The sequence below is a fragment of the Pezoporus occidentalis genome, unplaced genomic scaffold (assembly GCF_034315485.1).
Source record: "Pezoporus occidentalis ecotype Australia unplaced genomic scaffold, CSIRO_AGI_Poc_V1 ctg348, whole genome shotgun sequence".
In the NCBI taxonomy this organism is placed as follows: domain Eukaryota; kingdom Metazoa; phylum Chordata; class Aves; order Psittaciformes; family Psittacidae; genus Pezoporus; species Pezoporus occidentalis.
The window spans coordinates 87,208-101,564 of record NW_026915462.1 but is presented as its reverse complement, the minus strand read 5'-3'; the positions used below and the strand labels follow the sequence as shown (position 1 = coordinate 101,564).

Here is a 14,357-nt window from a genome sequence, read left to right as displayed (position 1 = left end):
ACGTAGCTCCTTCCTGTGGACAGCCAGGCCCCGTTTCTGAGATGCAATAAAACCGCCCCCCGGTGACCGCCGGAGCCTTCGCGCTTCCTTGGGGCGGGGTGTGGCCGCGCGGGGGCGCCGTTGTCAGGGCCCGCCGGTCGCTGCCGCGTCCCGCTTCCGCTTCCGGGTCGGCAGCGTAGTGATGTCGGATTCGGAGAGCGAGGAGGAGGTGGAAGGTGGCCGTGCCGAGCCCTTCTCCCTGGCCGGGTTCCTCTTCGGCAACATCAATGAGGCGGGGCAGCTGGAGGGGGAGAGCGTCCTCGACAAGGTAGGGCTGTGTCGCTCCGGCGAGGCGCAGCTGCGGCGCGGCGCGGGCTGAGGGACGGGAAAGGAGCCCAGTGTCCAGTGGCGCGGGTCTGCGGCGGGTCGGTTGGCCGGGCTCTGGCGCAGGCTGCCGGGAGGGATCGAGCCTGACAAGGGGCCAGGCCCTCCTGGCGGAGCCTCCGCGCTGGGACGTGGCTCTGGTCTCCCCAGGAATCGAAGAAGCACCTGGCTGGGTTGGGTGTGCTGGGACTGGGCAACCTGATCACCGAGATCACAGCGAGCGAGGAGGACAGCGCGGAATCCGATGGAGCCCACCTGGATGAGGAAGGTTAGGCACTGGGGTGCCTGCAGTTAAACCGCAGAGGGGCTGCAGGATCAGAACTCTTACTGGAGAGGAAGAAAAGCACCCAGATAATCATGAAGGGAATATTGTGATTTATCTGATCAGAGGTCCTCTAGCAAAAGGCTTTTCCTTCTTGCCAGAATGACTCCACATTATGTCCTGGTCACTTTTACACTTGTTCTCTTTAATTTTTATATAAGTGGGGTTTTTTTTTACTTGTTGTTTCTCCCTCATAAATAAGTTTATTCTGTGTTTCCCCTGTGTTAAACCTATTTAGTGCACAATATTATCATGTCCCTTTTTTTATTTAAACTGCTTGTTGAACAGTTTTACTGAGTAAGTGAAAGGTGCTCCTTCTGCTAAAGTTGGTTACTTACCAGTCTGGGTGGGGAATTCAGAGCTCTTGGAGCTGTTGGTTGGAGTGATGTTAATCAGATGTATTTGTTCCTCTAAAAAAAGAAAACACAAGAACGGATTCATGTGGACACATCAAAGTCCGACATTGGTTATCCATATTAGGATAAAGTTCTGTGTGACTAGATTTCTTTTCTTCCTAGGCTGGGTTAAAAGCACAGAAGATGCTGTTGATTATTCAGATATTAATGAAGTGGCAGAAGATGAGAGCCGTAGGTATAAGCAGGCAATGGGCAGCCTGCAGCCAGTTCGAAGACCAGGTAAATGGGATTAGTGTTACAGCTGTAGAAGGTATTTTGGGGCAGTGGGCCTTGACAGTTTCTGTATGGGTTACAATGTACCTTTTCACTCCTTGCTTCAAGAGCCTAATACAAGCTTTTGTAGAACTGTGTTCACTGGATGAAGCCACTGGTTGGTAGCTTCCTGTTTTAATGAATTAGTTCCTCATTAGACTTAAACTATACTCAGAAAAGAAACTAGGACCCTCCTTTTCCTCTGGGAACCCCTGCAGAGAATTCCCAATACCTGCTCATGTTTTGTTAATCAGTGTTCTTAAGAAGAGGATTATGCAGCAGACCTGCTGCTTCTTGGAGATACTCAGAGGTAGAGATAAGGTCCTGATCCTTTAGAGAGTCACTTCAATCTTAGAAACACAGAATAGTTAGGGTTGGAAAGGACCTTAAGATCATCTACCTCCGACCCCTCTGCCATGGGCAGGGACACCTTATGCTAAATCATATCACCCAAGGCCTCGTCCAACCTGGTCTTGAACAATGCCAGGGATGGAGCATTCACAACCTCCCTGGGCAACCCATTCCAGTGTCTCACCACCCTAACAGGAAAGAATTTCCTCCTTGGATCCAATCTAAACTTCCCCTGTTTAAGTTTTAACCCGTTACCCCTTGTCCTGTCACTACAGTCCCTAATGAAGAGTCCCTCCCCAGCATCCCTATAGGCCCCCTTCAGATACTGGAAGGCTGCTATGAGGTCTCCACGCAGCCTTTTCTTCCCCAGGCTGAACAGCCCCAACTTTCTCAGCCTATCTTCATATGGGAGGTGCTCCAGTCCCCTTAATATTAATTAATATCAATATCTTAATATTAACATCTTAATATTTCTCTCCTGTTTTACCCCGATTTTTTTTTTTTTTTTTTCTGAAATGGCTTTCTGCAGAAGGCAGTTTGGTTCTTTTGTTGGTCCCAGGGATCTCTGTCTGATCTGGAAAAGCTTTTCAAAACCATGAAGCTTTTCCCTTTCACTAGCTGCTAGTGTAAATGCTAAATCTTTGCATATTCCTTGAAGCTGCCTTCCATTTAACCTTGCTGTTGACAGATTGTTGTTAGCGGGATGTAAAGGTGATTAGGACTTTTTAACCACATTTTTACTACATTTTTTTTTGATTCTTTACAACTTTATTTGCTTTGCAAAGCGTGAATAAAGGAAGTGATAGCATAATATACATGTATATGCTAAGTGCTTCAATCATCTTTCTGTCAGTTTGCCTTTTCCCTTCCTTCGCATTCTTTCTTACATTTCAATCTTGCAAATGAGTACGTGCAGAAAGCTGAACTTGTGAGAGTTCTGCATCTTGTTACAAAATGAGGATGGTCTCCTCAGTAAGGGAAGACATGCTCTTCTCATCAGGTTGAGACAGGTATAAGATAGTATCAATGGGAAGGGTGCCTGGTTCCTCTTTATTGTCTGTTTAATATGCAGTCTTGTCTCCTGACTGGTTAGATGAAGATGAGGATGATTATGATGCTGACTGTGAAGATATCGATTCCAAGTTGATGCCACCACCACCACCACCTCCAGTCCCTGGAAAGAAAGAAGATGAAAAGGACACAGCTGCAGCTGGTGAGTGGGAACTTTCTTCCTCTCTCTGGCAATGTGAATATCTGAAGGAAGCAAACACTGATGTGCAGCAGTTCATTCTGCAGCAAGCACCACGTGTCATCAAAATTCAGTCTGCAGACTGCATCTAAAGGTGGGTTTTCATCCTGATATGCAATGGTAAAGGATTACCTGAAATGTAAGGTGAAATATTTTATTTCCAGTGATTGATAAAATACTGATATTGACAATGAAACTGCTTTTTTTTTTATCTCATCCTCTCAGTTGTGGCTGGGAAATTCCCCTGGAACGCTTAGGATAAAATGCAAGGTTAAACCAGAATGGTACTCATAACACCTGCAGAGGCTTAATTTTTGCATACCTTGGTATAAAAACAGGAGTTGTGGCATTATGGGGTTGTATTAGGGGACAGGGAGGAAACCTGTTTGTTTATAAGGTGCTTGTTCTATTGTAGTATCTGAAGATGGAGACGGTATCATTTTGCCCTCCATCATTGCTCCTTCCTCTGCTGCCTCCGACAAGGTGGATTTCAGCAGCAGCTCTGATTCTGAGTCAGAGATGGGACCTCAAGAAGCCAGGCAGGCAGAATCCAAGGAAGGCAAACTCACACTTCCTCTTGCAGGAATCATGCAGCGAGATGCTACCAAACAGTTGCCAAGTGTTACAGAGCTCTTCCCGGAATTTCGACCAGGCAAGGTATTGTAAGAGATGTGAAAGTGACAGAAACTGTATCACGTAAGCCCTCTAAATATGCATCATACAGTATTAAGGCTCTGTAGTAAGTAATCGTGTAGATGTTCTTGCTCACCTCAGTGCCGTCTTTACTTTCTGTGTTCTGCTGTTTCCAGATTGCTTAATATGCAATGCTTTTCCTGCCATTTGCAGGCGCCTCTTAAAAAGCATCATATAAATCAGGGTGTGAAATAGTATTTTGCAGTTCTGTAAGACCATAGCACAGGTATCTTTATCTTGAAAATTGTTTTTTTGAGTTAGTAGAGAATACTTTTGCCAGATGATTAAAAACCATAATGCTAATCTGTCTGCTTGCTTTTTTTTCTGGCAAATACTTGCTTCTCCTTTCATACTGTCCTGAACCTGGTGTGCTCTTTCTAAAAGAGCACATTTGTGATCTGTATCCTTTATTTAATCCTCCCTTGTAACTGCTCAGATTATGGATCAGAAATTACCACAATAACAAACTGGCTGAAAGAATGATCATTTCTCGCACAAAGCAAATTCATTATGATACTTACCTAAATAGTAGCAAATACCAAATGTAGTGGATGTATTTCAGTAATTATTTTGAAATTTTTAAAGCTGTCGAGAGGAAAGGTAGGAGGGGAAGGAGAATAAAGACGTGCTTATAGTTGCCAAACAGATGGTTGGGAGCCAGGATAACTTGGTTTCATTGGGTGCCTCCATCACAGGCTTTGTTTAAGCAGCTGAGTAGTTTGCATAATTAAATGGCATGTTTTAATGATTAAGCTAACCTCTGTCTATTAGAAATCTAGGTGAGGCTCTAGCACAGAAGTTAGCCTTCTGAGTGCTCCCTTGGCTTTTGCAAATTTGGTGTTTCCTGTGTTAGTGTATTTTGTATCAGTTGGTGTGTTCATTTCTTTGCTGCTCCACATATTACATTACATCAGGGACTGGCTTGGTGTTGAACATGCCCAATGGGTGTAGAAATCAATGCGAGCTGTTAATGCTGAGCACTTTTCGTAATTAAGTCATGAGCACTAGAGCTGGCAAAGCCTGAAATCCTCTCTATTTTGCTGTGAGGATTGGTTGATGTCTGAGAATGTGTATGTTAACGTAGCAGTTTTTCTTGATGAAACCACTTAAAATAGCAGGTGGAGAAGCAGACTTCTGTGCTTGATTTAAACTGTTAGCAGCTTGCCTATGTCTGAGATCTTTGCCCTTTGTCTTGGCCAGAGGGTTCAGAAGTAATCTGGAAGGAGTTTCGGGAAGAAGGATGTGGGCAGAGATGGATGGAGTGGCTGTATTATTCCCTTTGGGAATCATCGTAACAGGTTAACAGGGAACATTAATAGGATGTCTTCTTGCAAATCTTTGTTTTTTTTCAGTTAGTTTGTGAGTAATGCTTTCAGTCTTCATGAGACTGCTCTGAAGAGACAGTTGTCAGTGCTTGAAAACCTGCAACCATAATTGCACTAGAAACAAAAGAGAAAGTTTGTAATTGTTATTAGTGTGGGTGCTGGAGGTATGAAGTATGCATGTAGGGGACCTGTGTTATGATGGAAATAAAAATGAGTGTACTCTTTCTGGACCATGGTATTTGTTGTTACCTGGCAGCTTAAGAAATCTCTGCTTCTATAACTGTCTTCTGGCTTTGTCTCTTTTGCTAATAATTTTATCAACTCTTGAATCTCCATGTGTCTTTTTCAAGGTTATGGATTGCTCAAAATGAAAATAATTATTTCCATGTGGCATCTTACCACATGCTCACTATGTAAAGGCAGACTTTCTTCCATCTGTTGAATTTGTGTCTGAAATTAAGAATAAATCTTTTCGAAAAGGAAGGGTCCATCGAACAGATCAGAAACTTTTTTTAAGTATAACCAAAAGATTGTTGATTGCATCGGGGGTTGTGGTACAGGCCAAGCTTCTGAATTTTAGAGTGCTCTTTTTCATTACTGTTTTTCAGGTGAGGAAAAGACAGACAAGCATTCCACAGTGGTTTTTTTTCTTCTCTGACTCTTGTTTTTTTCCTAATCTAGGTACTGCGTTTCCTGCGTCTCTTTGGCCCTGGAAAGAATGTTCCATCCGTTTGGCGTAGTGCCCGAAGGAAACGCAAGAAGAAACATCGGGAGTTGGCACAAGAAATGCAAATACAGGAGGGTGAAGTTGTAGTTGAGAGTGGAATGGAAGGAAAATCTCCTTGGGAATATGAGTTTGCTGCTCCTCCCCCTCCTGAGCAGTGCCTTTCAGATGATGAGGTGGGATATCTGAGACTTAGAGAGGGTCGCCAGCTGGCTCTGGGGTAACAGTGGATTGGACAGTAACTTTTAGAATAAAGAGCTTTTCCTCCAAAGTAAAACTGGAGGACAGGGTTGGCTTGTATTCCAGCTTTGCAGAAACTCTTCTACAGATACTAGTCAGTGGCTTCAGATGGTTGCTTCTTACTGAGAAGGCTGCATCTGTGATACAGAGCAGTAGGAGAGTTTATCCTCTTTGTATCAAGAAGAAATCTCTGTGTTCTTGGAAGTCTAATTGCAGAACATTCTTAAGGCAGCTAGTAAGTATGGAAAAGCAATTCTTAGGAATACTTTTCTCTCCCGAGAATAAACTTGGAAACTTGGAAGGAAGAAACCTCTTACTGACACTTAGACCAGTAGTGTAACCACTCCCTCCTTTGGTGTGCTTCAGATTACCATGATGGCACCCGTGGAATCAAAATTTTCCCAGTCAGCTGGTGATACAGACAAAGTAACAGACACCAAGCCGAAAGTGGCAGAATGGCGCTATGGGCCAGCACAGCTCTGGTATGACATGCTGGGGATCCCTGAAGATGGCAGTGGATTTGATTATGGTTTCAAGCTGAAAGAGAAGAAGGAGGAGGAGGAAACTAAAGGCCACGCAGATGAAGAGGTGAGAGGGGAACTGTAGGGGAAGGTGTGGAGATTTTTGTGGCACAGGAGATTGGTGATGGGTCAGTGGATGGTTGTGCACTGTGCAAAATTAGAACTTTTAATCTTTCTCCTTTAGTTTGAAAGTAGTCGGTGCAGGTCTTCAAACAATTATTCTTTCCTTCCAGGATGCAAGGTTGATGGATGAGAAGGATGATCTGCTAGCTGATGAGCACTTCCTTATGGTGACACAGCTCCAATGGGAGGATGATGTTATCTGGAATGGAGAAGATGTCAAGCACAAAGGGACTAAGACACAGCGAGCAAGTTTGGCAGGCTGGTTGCCATCCAGCATGACTAGAAATGCTACTGCATACAATGCCCAGCAAGGTAACTGGTGGTCTGATACGAACTGTACTTGCTGTAGTTGAGCTGACCCATTGCATGATTTCGTCTCAAAGAACATAATTCTTCCTGTCAGGGAATGTTTTTTTGAAAAATCACAGCTCTGCTAAGAATTTTGAGACTCTTGCTCTCTTTCGAAGAACAGAGTTGGTCCTTTCTGTTAAAGAGAATATCAGCTATGGCTTTCTTCTCACCCTGGGGAATACCAGATGCTAGATCCACCTACACTGGTATCAAATAGTGCCAGACTTAGGATGTCTGCTGTTTATAGGACAATGGAATTTTCTTCATATACTTGCCTTTTTTTTTTTTTTTTTTTTTTAGCTGGAAGAATTTTGTAAAAAATCTTCTGAAGTTTACTCTCAATTAATAATGATACTCTGTTTTTTTTTTTTTTAGATAGGAAGTAACAGTTCCTACAAGCCTTAGACTTCTCTTAGATAGAGGTGGATTTGAAATTTAAATTGCTTGTGTAGAATGAATGCTTATCATCAGTTACATCTCACCCTGCTTCCACAAGGAAAAACTGATGGGAATGTCAGATCTTTGTTGGGTACTAGTATCAATCCTTTACTGTTCAGCTATGAATACAAGACACTGAGTTGGGTAGGTGAATTGGAGATACCTTTTTGTAGCAATTTTTGTTTCAGCACAGTTGTGGCTTTGCTATTCAGGCCTGGGCTTGCTGTGCTTGAGTCCCATCAAAAGCTACAGTAACATGTTAAACATGGTTGGTCTCTTCACATGTGTTACATCTCATGCTTTCTAGAAGTATTAAGTGACATAAGCCACATGTGAGCGTAGGTGAGTTGGTGTGCCCTGGGAGGAGCTGCTTCCACAGAACGGTTCCTTGAGGTCTGCTTGATCATCCTTTTTTCTTTGACGGTGACATAAGACTTCTCTGCTGGAGGCCAGAACAACAGTTCTGTCAATAGCAACTGTCTGCTTAAGGCCTTTCACTTTTATAGGGACCATGTAGAAATGCATGTTATCTATTGTCATGCTGCATATGCAAAGCAAGCCAAACCTAACTTCGAAGAGGCTGCAGACTTCAGTATGGTGTGAGTGAATGTGTTTTGTAAGTCAGTGTCCCTGCCCATGGCAGGGCTGGAGCTAGATGATCTTTAAGGTCCCTTCCAAATCATACTGTTCTGTGATTCTATGAAGTCTTACCCATACTAATGACACATTGACACTCTGTGATATGAACAGTAGGCCCATCCTGTTTCAGGCTAAACATCACTCTTCATGCAACCCCCATGTTCTGATTTAAGACAGTGCAATTCCCCCTAACCCTCCCACTCAAGCTCACTTTACTTTTGTTTTTCTTCTCTCTAGGTTTGAACCGCAGTGGCTCTTTGCTCAATCCGCCAATTCCACTAGTACAGAAACCAAATGTAGCAGGAGTCCTAGGTATAGCAAAGGGCAAAGAAAAGCAAACCCCTGAACAGCAAGGTAATAAGGATGTCAATCTTTGGCCTATGAATAGGTGCATGTGGCATGTGTTTCTCTATACAGACTTGTATTATACAGACTTGTGTTCTGTGTAATACCAGGGTCATTTTTTTGGCAACAAGGTATAGATAAAAGGGATAGTTGTTTGCCTTATAACCAGTTAGAGGCCATATTTAATTTTTGGAGATTCTCTGTGTTTTAGTGGAGCAAAATCTCAAAGGGCTGGTACATCTGAGACTTGGGGCTCTGCTTCCTTTTTGCTTCCAAGAGTTTTCTTTTACCTTTTAGAGATCCTGGCTCAGGAAGCCCTGAAAGATGGGGAAGGATGAGGGAATAAGATGTGGAGATGAGTTTTGAAATGGTTTTCTGCCGAGGTAGTGTATAAAACTCTTAAGGATTCTACTTTATGATTGTTTCAGTTTCTGTGGATGAAGACAAGACCTGGTACTCTATTTTTCCAATTGATAATGAAGAGTTAGTATATGGCCGTTGGGAAGACAATATCATCTGGGATGATCAGGCAATGGAAACCTACTTGGATCCTCCTGTCTTAACACTTGATCCAAATGATGAAAACATAATTCTAGGTATGTTTATGGCATCCATTAATTTGGCTCAAATGGGAAAAGACAAATGGAAGAAAGGATTTATAGTCACAGTGTAATGGAAATAAATGAATTGGGCCAATACTTACGGTCTTTCTTTGTTCTAGCTTTTGAAGATGTTTTGCAAGTAATCAAAGGCCACAGCAGAAGACGATGCTAGTAACTGGTATCATATATACTTTCAGCTCCCAAGTTAAAAGGAGTAACAACAGAGTAGAACTTTTAATGCCCTGAAACTTAATTTTGTCTGACCCTTGGTGTGTTTTAGAAGCACTTGAGTTAATTTTACTTGCATGCTTGTTGGTTTGAAGAGGGAAGGTGGAGAAGTAAACCACAAAGTAGCCCATGCTATTCTCAAACATGGCTTGTATTCAAAGCCTGAAGAAACAGACTCCTTAAGCCTCTTTCAGGCTAAGGTAATGGCACATGGGAGCAATGATTTTGCATAATATCTGTTAGCATTTTTGTTGCTGCTATGAACTTAGTCAGTATTCCTGGAGTTTGATTTGAATGTATTCCCTGCTTGTATTGATGCAAGCTGGAGAGATTTTTCTCTTCTTTGGACAATAAAATCACCACTTTCTCTTAGATGTCTCTTTAGATTATCAGTCTTCAAGCAGCCTTATGTAATTTAAGGTTAAGCATATCTTGCTATACTTTTGTATGGCCTGGGTTGCATTTCCTTCCTCAGGAAAGTGGGTCAGGTCTAAGAATTTCTGTATTTATTGATTGGAGTGTTTTGGCATTAGCCAGCAACCTTGAAAATCACTCTCAACTTGAGCTTGTTAAAGACAGACTCATACTCGTTTGCAAGATTGAAATTTAAGAAAATGTGAAGGAAGGGAAAAGGCGAACTGACAAGAAAGATGACTGAAGCACTTAGCATATATATGTGTATATATATATATATATATATATATTAGTGTTTACCAAGCCCATGTCACTAGGCCCTGAATCTTGGGTGAAAACTGTACTTGGAAAGTCCATGCTTCACAAATTGGTAACTTAAAATTCATGCTACTTTCTTGGAATTTTTCAGAAATCCCTTTTGGATTCAACTCCATATTATCTTTGGATTCAGACTCACTTTTGTGTTTTATATATGTGGGGAAGCAAAGGATTACTAGTACATGTAGTTGGGAAGCAGCACTGGCACTTCTGTTGCCTTGACTCTCAACTCTAGAATAACTTTGGCAGAACTGTTGGCTATTTCTTGTACTTTTAATGATTAGTTTATTGGTAAATTTTTTGTTGAGCAGAGGATAGCCCAATCAATCCCCACAGTATTCTCTTCCCACTCAAATCTACTCGCTGCTGAAGAAGGTAAGGTAGAGATTTAAGCATGGAGCTTTTCTCTGTTGAACATGTTTCATATTAACTAGCATGGAGGAAAAGCAGGAGGAGTGCAGGAGGGCAGTCGGCTTGGAAACTGAACGTGAAGGCAAAAATGTCTGGATCAAGCTGCAGCTCAGGAGGAGGTTGCAAGAAATAACAAATCCATGTTTTCTATACCCCAGGGCAAGTACCCTGCAGTGTGATTGCTTGTGTTTTTAGAAATTCCTGATGAAAAGGAAGAAATGACTTCGAGCTCTCCATGCAAGGAGAACAAGAAAGAATCTTCTCTAAAGAAGAGTCGAATCCTGTTGGGAAAAACAGGTGTCATTAAGGAAGAACCACAGCAGGTCAGCATAAACTTTAGCACTTTGCAGGTTGGGAATGATGTGGAAGGGGCAATTTTTTTCTTTCTGACATGTCTCCCTCTATGTTTCAAAATTGAATTAGAACATGTCTCAGCCAGAGGTGAAAGATCCCTGGAACCTGTCCAATGATGAGTTTTACTACCCCAAACAGCAGGGCCTTCGAGGAACTTTCGGAGGCAACATCATTCAGGTAGTCATAGTAGTATTCGCTATAGAGTGAGAAATAGATAGAATGTCTTGGTAGGAAGTTTCTAGCTGAGAGTATGATTTAGGATTTGTAGAAAACCAGAATTTAGATTACAGCAGGTCAGTTAAGTGTTCATGAGATTTTTAATATTGTTTAACTAAAAGATTAAGGAGTTTGAACTAACTTTTCTTGATTGCCCCATCAGACTGAGGTTTAGGTGCTAAGTCTTGCTGTGTCATACTTGCCATGCATTTGTATGGTCTGTCTTTCTGGAGTGCTCTTCTTTCTAAAGCAGTAGTAGGAGGGCGGAATGTGGTGCAAATATTCAAGAGGTGGGGCTGTACGTCTGCTACTAGTGGTGTTTTAATCTAGATATTATAAAAATAATTTAGATAATGAGGAGTTTGAAGCACTGCTCACTAGCCTTGGCTGAAAATGTAGTGTTTTTTTCCTTCTTCAATGTGGTATTAAGTGAGCCCTTCTAAAACCTCATCTGATTCCAGCCTCTTCTTTAATAGGAAATATTTATGTAATTCTAAATGCACTTCTTTCCTACTGGTAGGGATAATGCCTTTGCATGCTTCTAGTTAATTAAAAAAATCTTCTCTTTGGGTATCATTTGAAGTAGTAAAAATACTGTTGTCTCTGTATGGAAAGGAAAGATTTATGTATGGACTAATCACTTTCTGTCAAAAGGTGACATGATGATAAGTGAATCTCAATGCACTAATGTCACTGCTAGCAGACCTAAAAATATTACCAGGTTCTGTCATATAAGGGTTAGTAGGATGATCTTGGTTTTGAGATGGTAGATCTCATTCTTACTGCACATTTTGTTCCTGTGTTAGCACTCTATCCCAGCAGTGGAACTTCGCCAGCCATTCTTTCCCACCCATATGGGTCCTATGAAGCTCCGACAGTTTCATCGGCCTCCCCTGAAGAAATACTCTTTTGGTGCCTTATCGCAGCCAGGGCCCCATGCTGTGCAACCTCTACTGAAGCACATAAAAAAGAAAGCCAAGGTACAGTTATTTTCCTCTGTGTCTGAAGTCTGCTGTGGCTCTATTTGCACAGCAGATCTGTTTGATGTGCTGTTTTCTTAACATTGGGTTTTTTCACTAGCACAGATGAGAGAGCAGGAGCGTCAGGCTTCTGGTGGGGGTGAAATGTTCTTCATGCGCACACCACAGGACCTAACTGGCAAGGATGGAGATCTCATCCTTGCTGAATACAGTGAGGAAAATGCCCCTTTAATGATGCAGGTTGGCATGGCAACAAAGATTAAAAATTACTACAAAAGGGTGAGTATGCAGGTTTTACTGTTGGACAGTGATTTTGTTCTGCTTCTTGCTGAGTGCTCACTGCACCTTTGTTGCACGTTGCAGAAACCTGGCAAAGATCCTGGAGCTCCAGATTGCAAATATGGAGAGACTGTTTATTGTCACACTTCTCCATTCCTGGGTTCTCTGCATCCAGGCCAGTTACTGCAGGTAAGAAAAGCAAGCATAAGGAATTGCAGGATGTGAATCTTTGCTGCATTGCTTTGGAATGGTATTATAAATACTGTTACGAGAGGACCCAGTGGAAGGTCAAAGCTGCTTGAATGTTGCGAAGGTATAGAAAACCTAGGTGTTGGAGGGTATAAAAGCACAGATTTGTCATGGTCCAGGTTGAATGAGCAAAATCTTATGTGTACTTTCTGAGAATTGCACTACTAGTTGTCTGCTGGATGCCAATTACTAGTCAGGTTTATAGACTTCTGCTTTTATGAGCATTCCTCTGTTGTTGAAATACACACAGCTGAGATTAGGAGAGGAATTAAGAATACTGTAAAGACCACCTGCTTACAAAATTCATGATAAATGTAAAAATATCATGTAATGCTACCTGCTCTTGCTGCAGCAATAATTCTATCCATGCAGGAAAAAAAGTAAGGTGAAGGTTGATATTAGAGGTTCATCACAGAACTGGCAGTACTAGTGGTTCAAGCCTGAGAAGACTTCATTTGGATAAAACAGGACTTCTGGAAAGCTTGAAGTGAGGACAAGGGCCATCTCAGGAAAGTTTTGCAATGTGGGTGAAGATTGTGTGGGAGATAGAAGTGGGTAAGGCTAGTGGAAGCCCTACAGTTAGAGAAAACCCCTTATAAAAGAGGATGGTCTTTCCAGTTAAACTCAGTCTAGTGCCTCCTTGGTGCTAGTTTAAACTTTCTTACCTTTAAATGCTGAACTTTGCTGCTCTCTGCTTTTATGGTTAGGTTCTTACAACCTCCATTCCTGAGCAAAGTCTTCAGTCCTAGCTTCTGTTGCCTTCTCCCATTCCCAGCTCTGTGTGTGTCCCCTGGGCTGGTTTCTGTGGTTATAGTGTTCTTCTGCATATCATAGAATCATTGTAGAATCATAGAATGATTTTGGTTGGAAGGTTGCTCCAAGCCCCCGTGTCCAACCTGGCCTTGAACGCTGCCAGGGATGGGGCAGCCCCAGCTTCTTTGGGCACCCTGTGCCAGTGCCTCAGCACCCTCACAGGGAAGAGCTTCTGCCTAAGAGCTCATCTCAGTCTCCCCTCTGGCAGGTTAAAGCCATTCCCCTTGGCCTGTCCCTACAGGCCCTTGTCCAAAGCCCCTCTCCAGGTTTCCTGAAGCCCATTTAGGCACTGGAGCTGCTCTAAGGTCTCCCTTTAAGGAGCCTTCTCTTCTCCAGGCTGACCCAGCCCAGCTCTCTCAGCCTGGCTCCAGAGAAGAGCTGCTCCAGCCCTCGCAGCAGTTCTGTGGCCTCCTCCGGACTCACTCCAACAGCTCCACGTCCCTCTTGTGCTGCTGCCCCAGAGCTGCATCAGGACTGCAGGGGGGCTCTCCCCAGAGCACAGCAGAGGGGCAAAATCCCCTCCTTGAGCTGCTGCTCACACTCTGGGGGTGCAGCCTAGCACATGGGAGCACATGAAGCTGTGTCATGGGGAGCTTCTCCTTATCCAGCACCTTCTCCTCAGGCTGCTCCATCCAGTCCCCTCCAGCCTGTGTTTGTGCTGGGGGTTGGCCCAACCCAGGGGCAGGACCATGCACTTGGCCTTACTGAACATAATGAGGTTCTCATGGTTCCACCTCTACAGCCTGTCCTGTTCTCTCTGGATCCCATCCATTCCCTCCAGCATATTGACCCCACCACTCATTACTCGTCTCTATTTGGACATTGAGCTGTTGAGCAAAACTCTGTGAGTGCAACCATCCAGCTAATTCCTTGTCCACTGAGTGGTCCATCCATCAAATCCATGTCTCTACAGTTTAGAGACAAGGATGTTGTGTGGGACAGTGTCAAATGCCTTGCACAAGTCCAGGTAGACGATGTCAGTTGCTCTTCCCGTATCCAAATTCGTCAGGCACAATCTGCCCTTAGTGAAGTCATGTTAGCTGTCCATGTGCCTTAGTATGGTTTCCAGGAGGATGTGCTCCATGATCTTGCCAAGCACCAAGGCGAGACTGACTGGTCTGTAGTTCCCTGGGTCTTCCTT

General features: G+C 43.2%; 1 protein-coding gene across 13 annotated transcripts in view; it reads left to right on the top strand.

The window, feature by feature from the left end:
• The first annotated feature begins 150 nt into the window (after window positions 1-150).
• Window positions 151-14,357, top strand: part of TAF1 (TATA-box binding protein associated factor 1) — a 38,498-nt gene continuing 24,291 nt past the window's right edge. For 5 of the 13 annotated variants that reach the window (XM_062630075.1, XM_062630078.1, XM_062630074.1 and 2 more), the window contains exons 1-15: window positions 151-307; window positions 514-631; window positions 1,204-1,320; window positions 2,777-2,917; window positions 3,369-3,610; window positions 5,653-5,871; window positions 6,302-6,523; window positions 6,690-6,891; window positions 8,245-8,361; window positions 8,781-8,948; window positions 10,521-10,648; window positions 10,749-10,856; window positions 11,702-11,875; window positions 11,981-12,154; window positions 12,239-12,343. In XM_062630075.1, the coding sequence (XP_062486059.1) occupies window positions 182-307; window positions 514-631; window positions 1,204-1,320; window positions 2,777-2,917; window positions 3,369-3,610; window positions 5,653-5,871; window positions 6,302-6,523; window positions 6,690-6,891; window positions 8,245-8,361; window positions 8,781-8,948; window positions 10,521-10,648; window positions 10,749-10,856; window positions 11,702-11,875; window positions 11,981-12,154; window positions 12,239-12,343 (2,361 nt within the window). In that variant the 5' untranslated portion in view covers window positions 151-181. Of the gene's footprint in view, window positions 308-513; window positions 632-1,203; window positions 1,321-2,776; window positions 2,918-2,944; window positions 3,048-3,368; window positions 3,611-5,652; window positions 5,872-5,923; window positions 6,171-6,301; window positions 6,524-6,689; window positions 6,892-8,244; window positions 8,362-8,780; window positions 8,949-10,520; window positions 10,649-10,748; window positions 10,857-11,701; window positions 11,876-11,980; window positions 12,155-12,238; window positions 12,344-14,357 lie in introns of those variants that run through there. The other 8 variants (XM_062630077.1, XM_062630088.1, XM_062630076.1 and 5 more) reach the window with 5 other exon arrangements.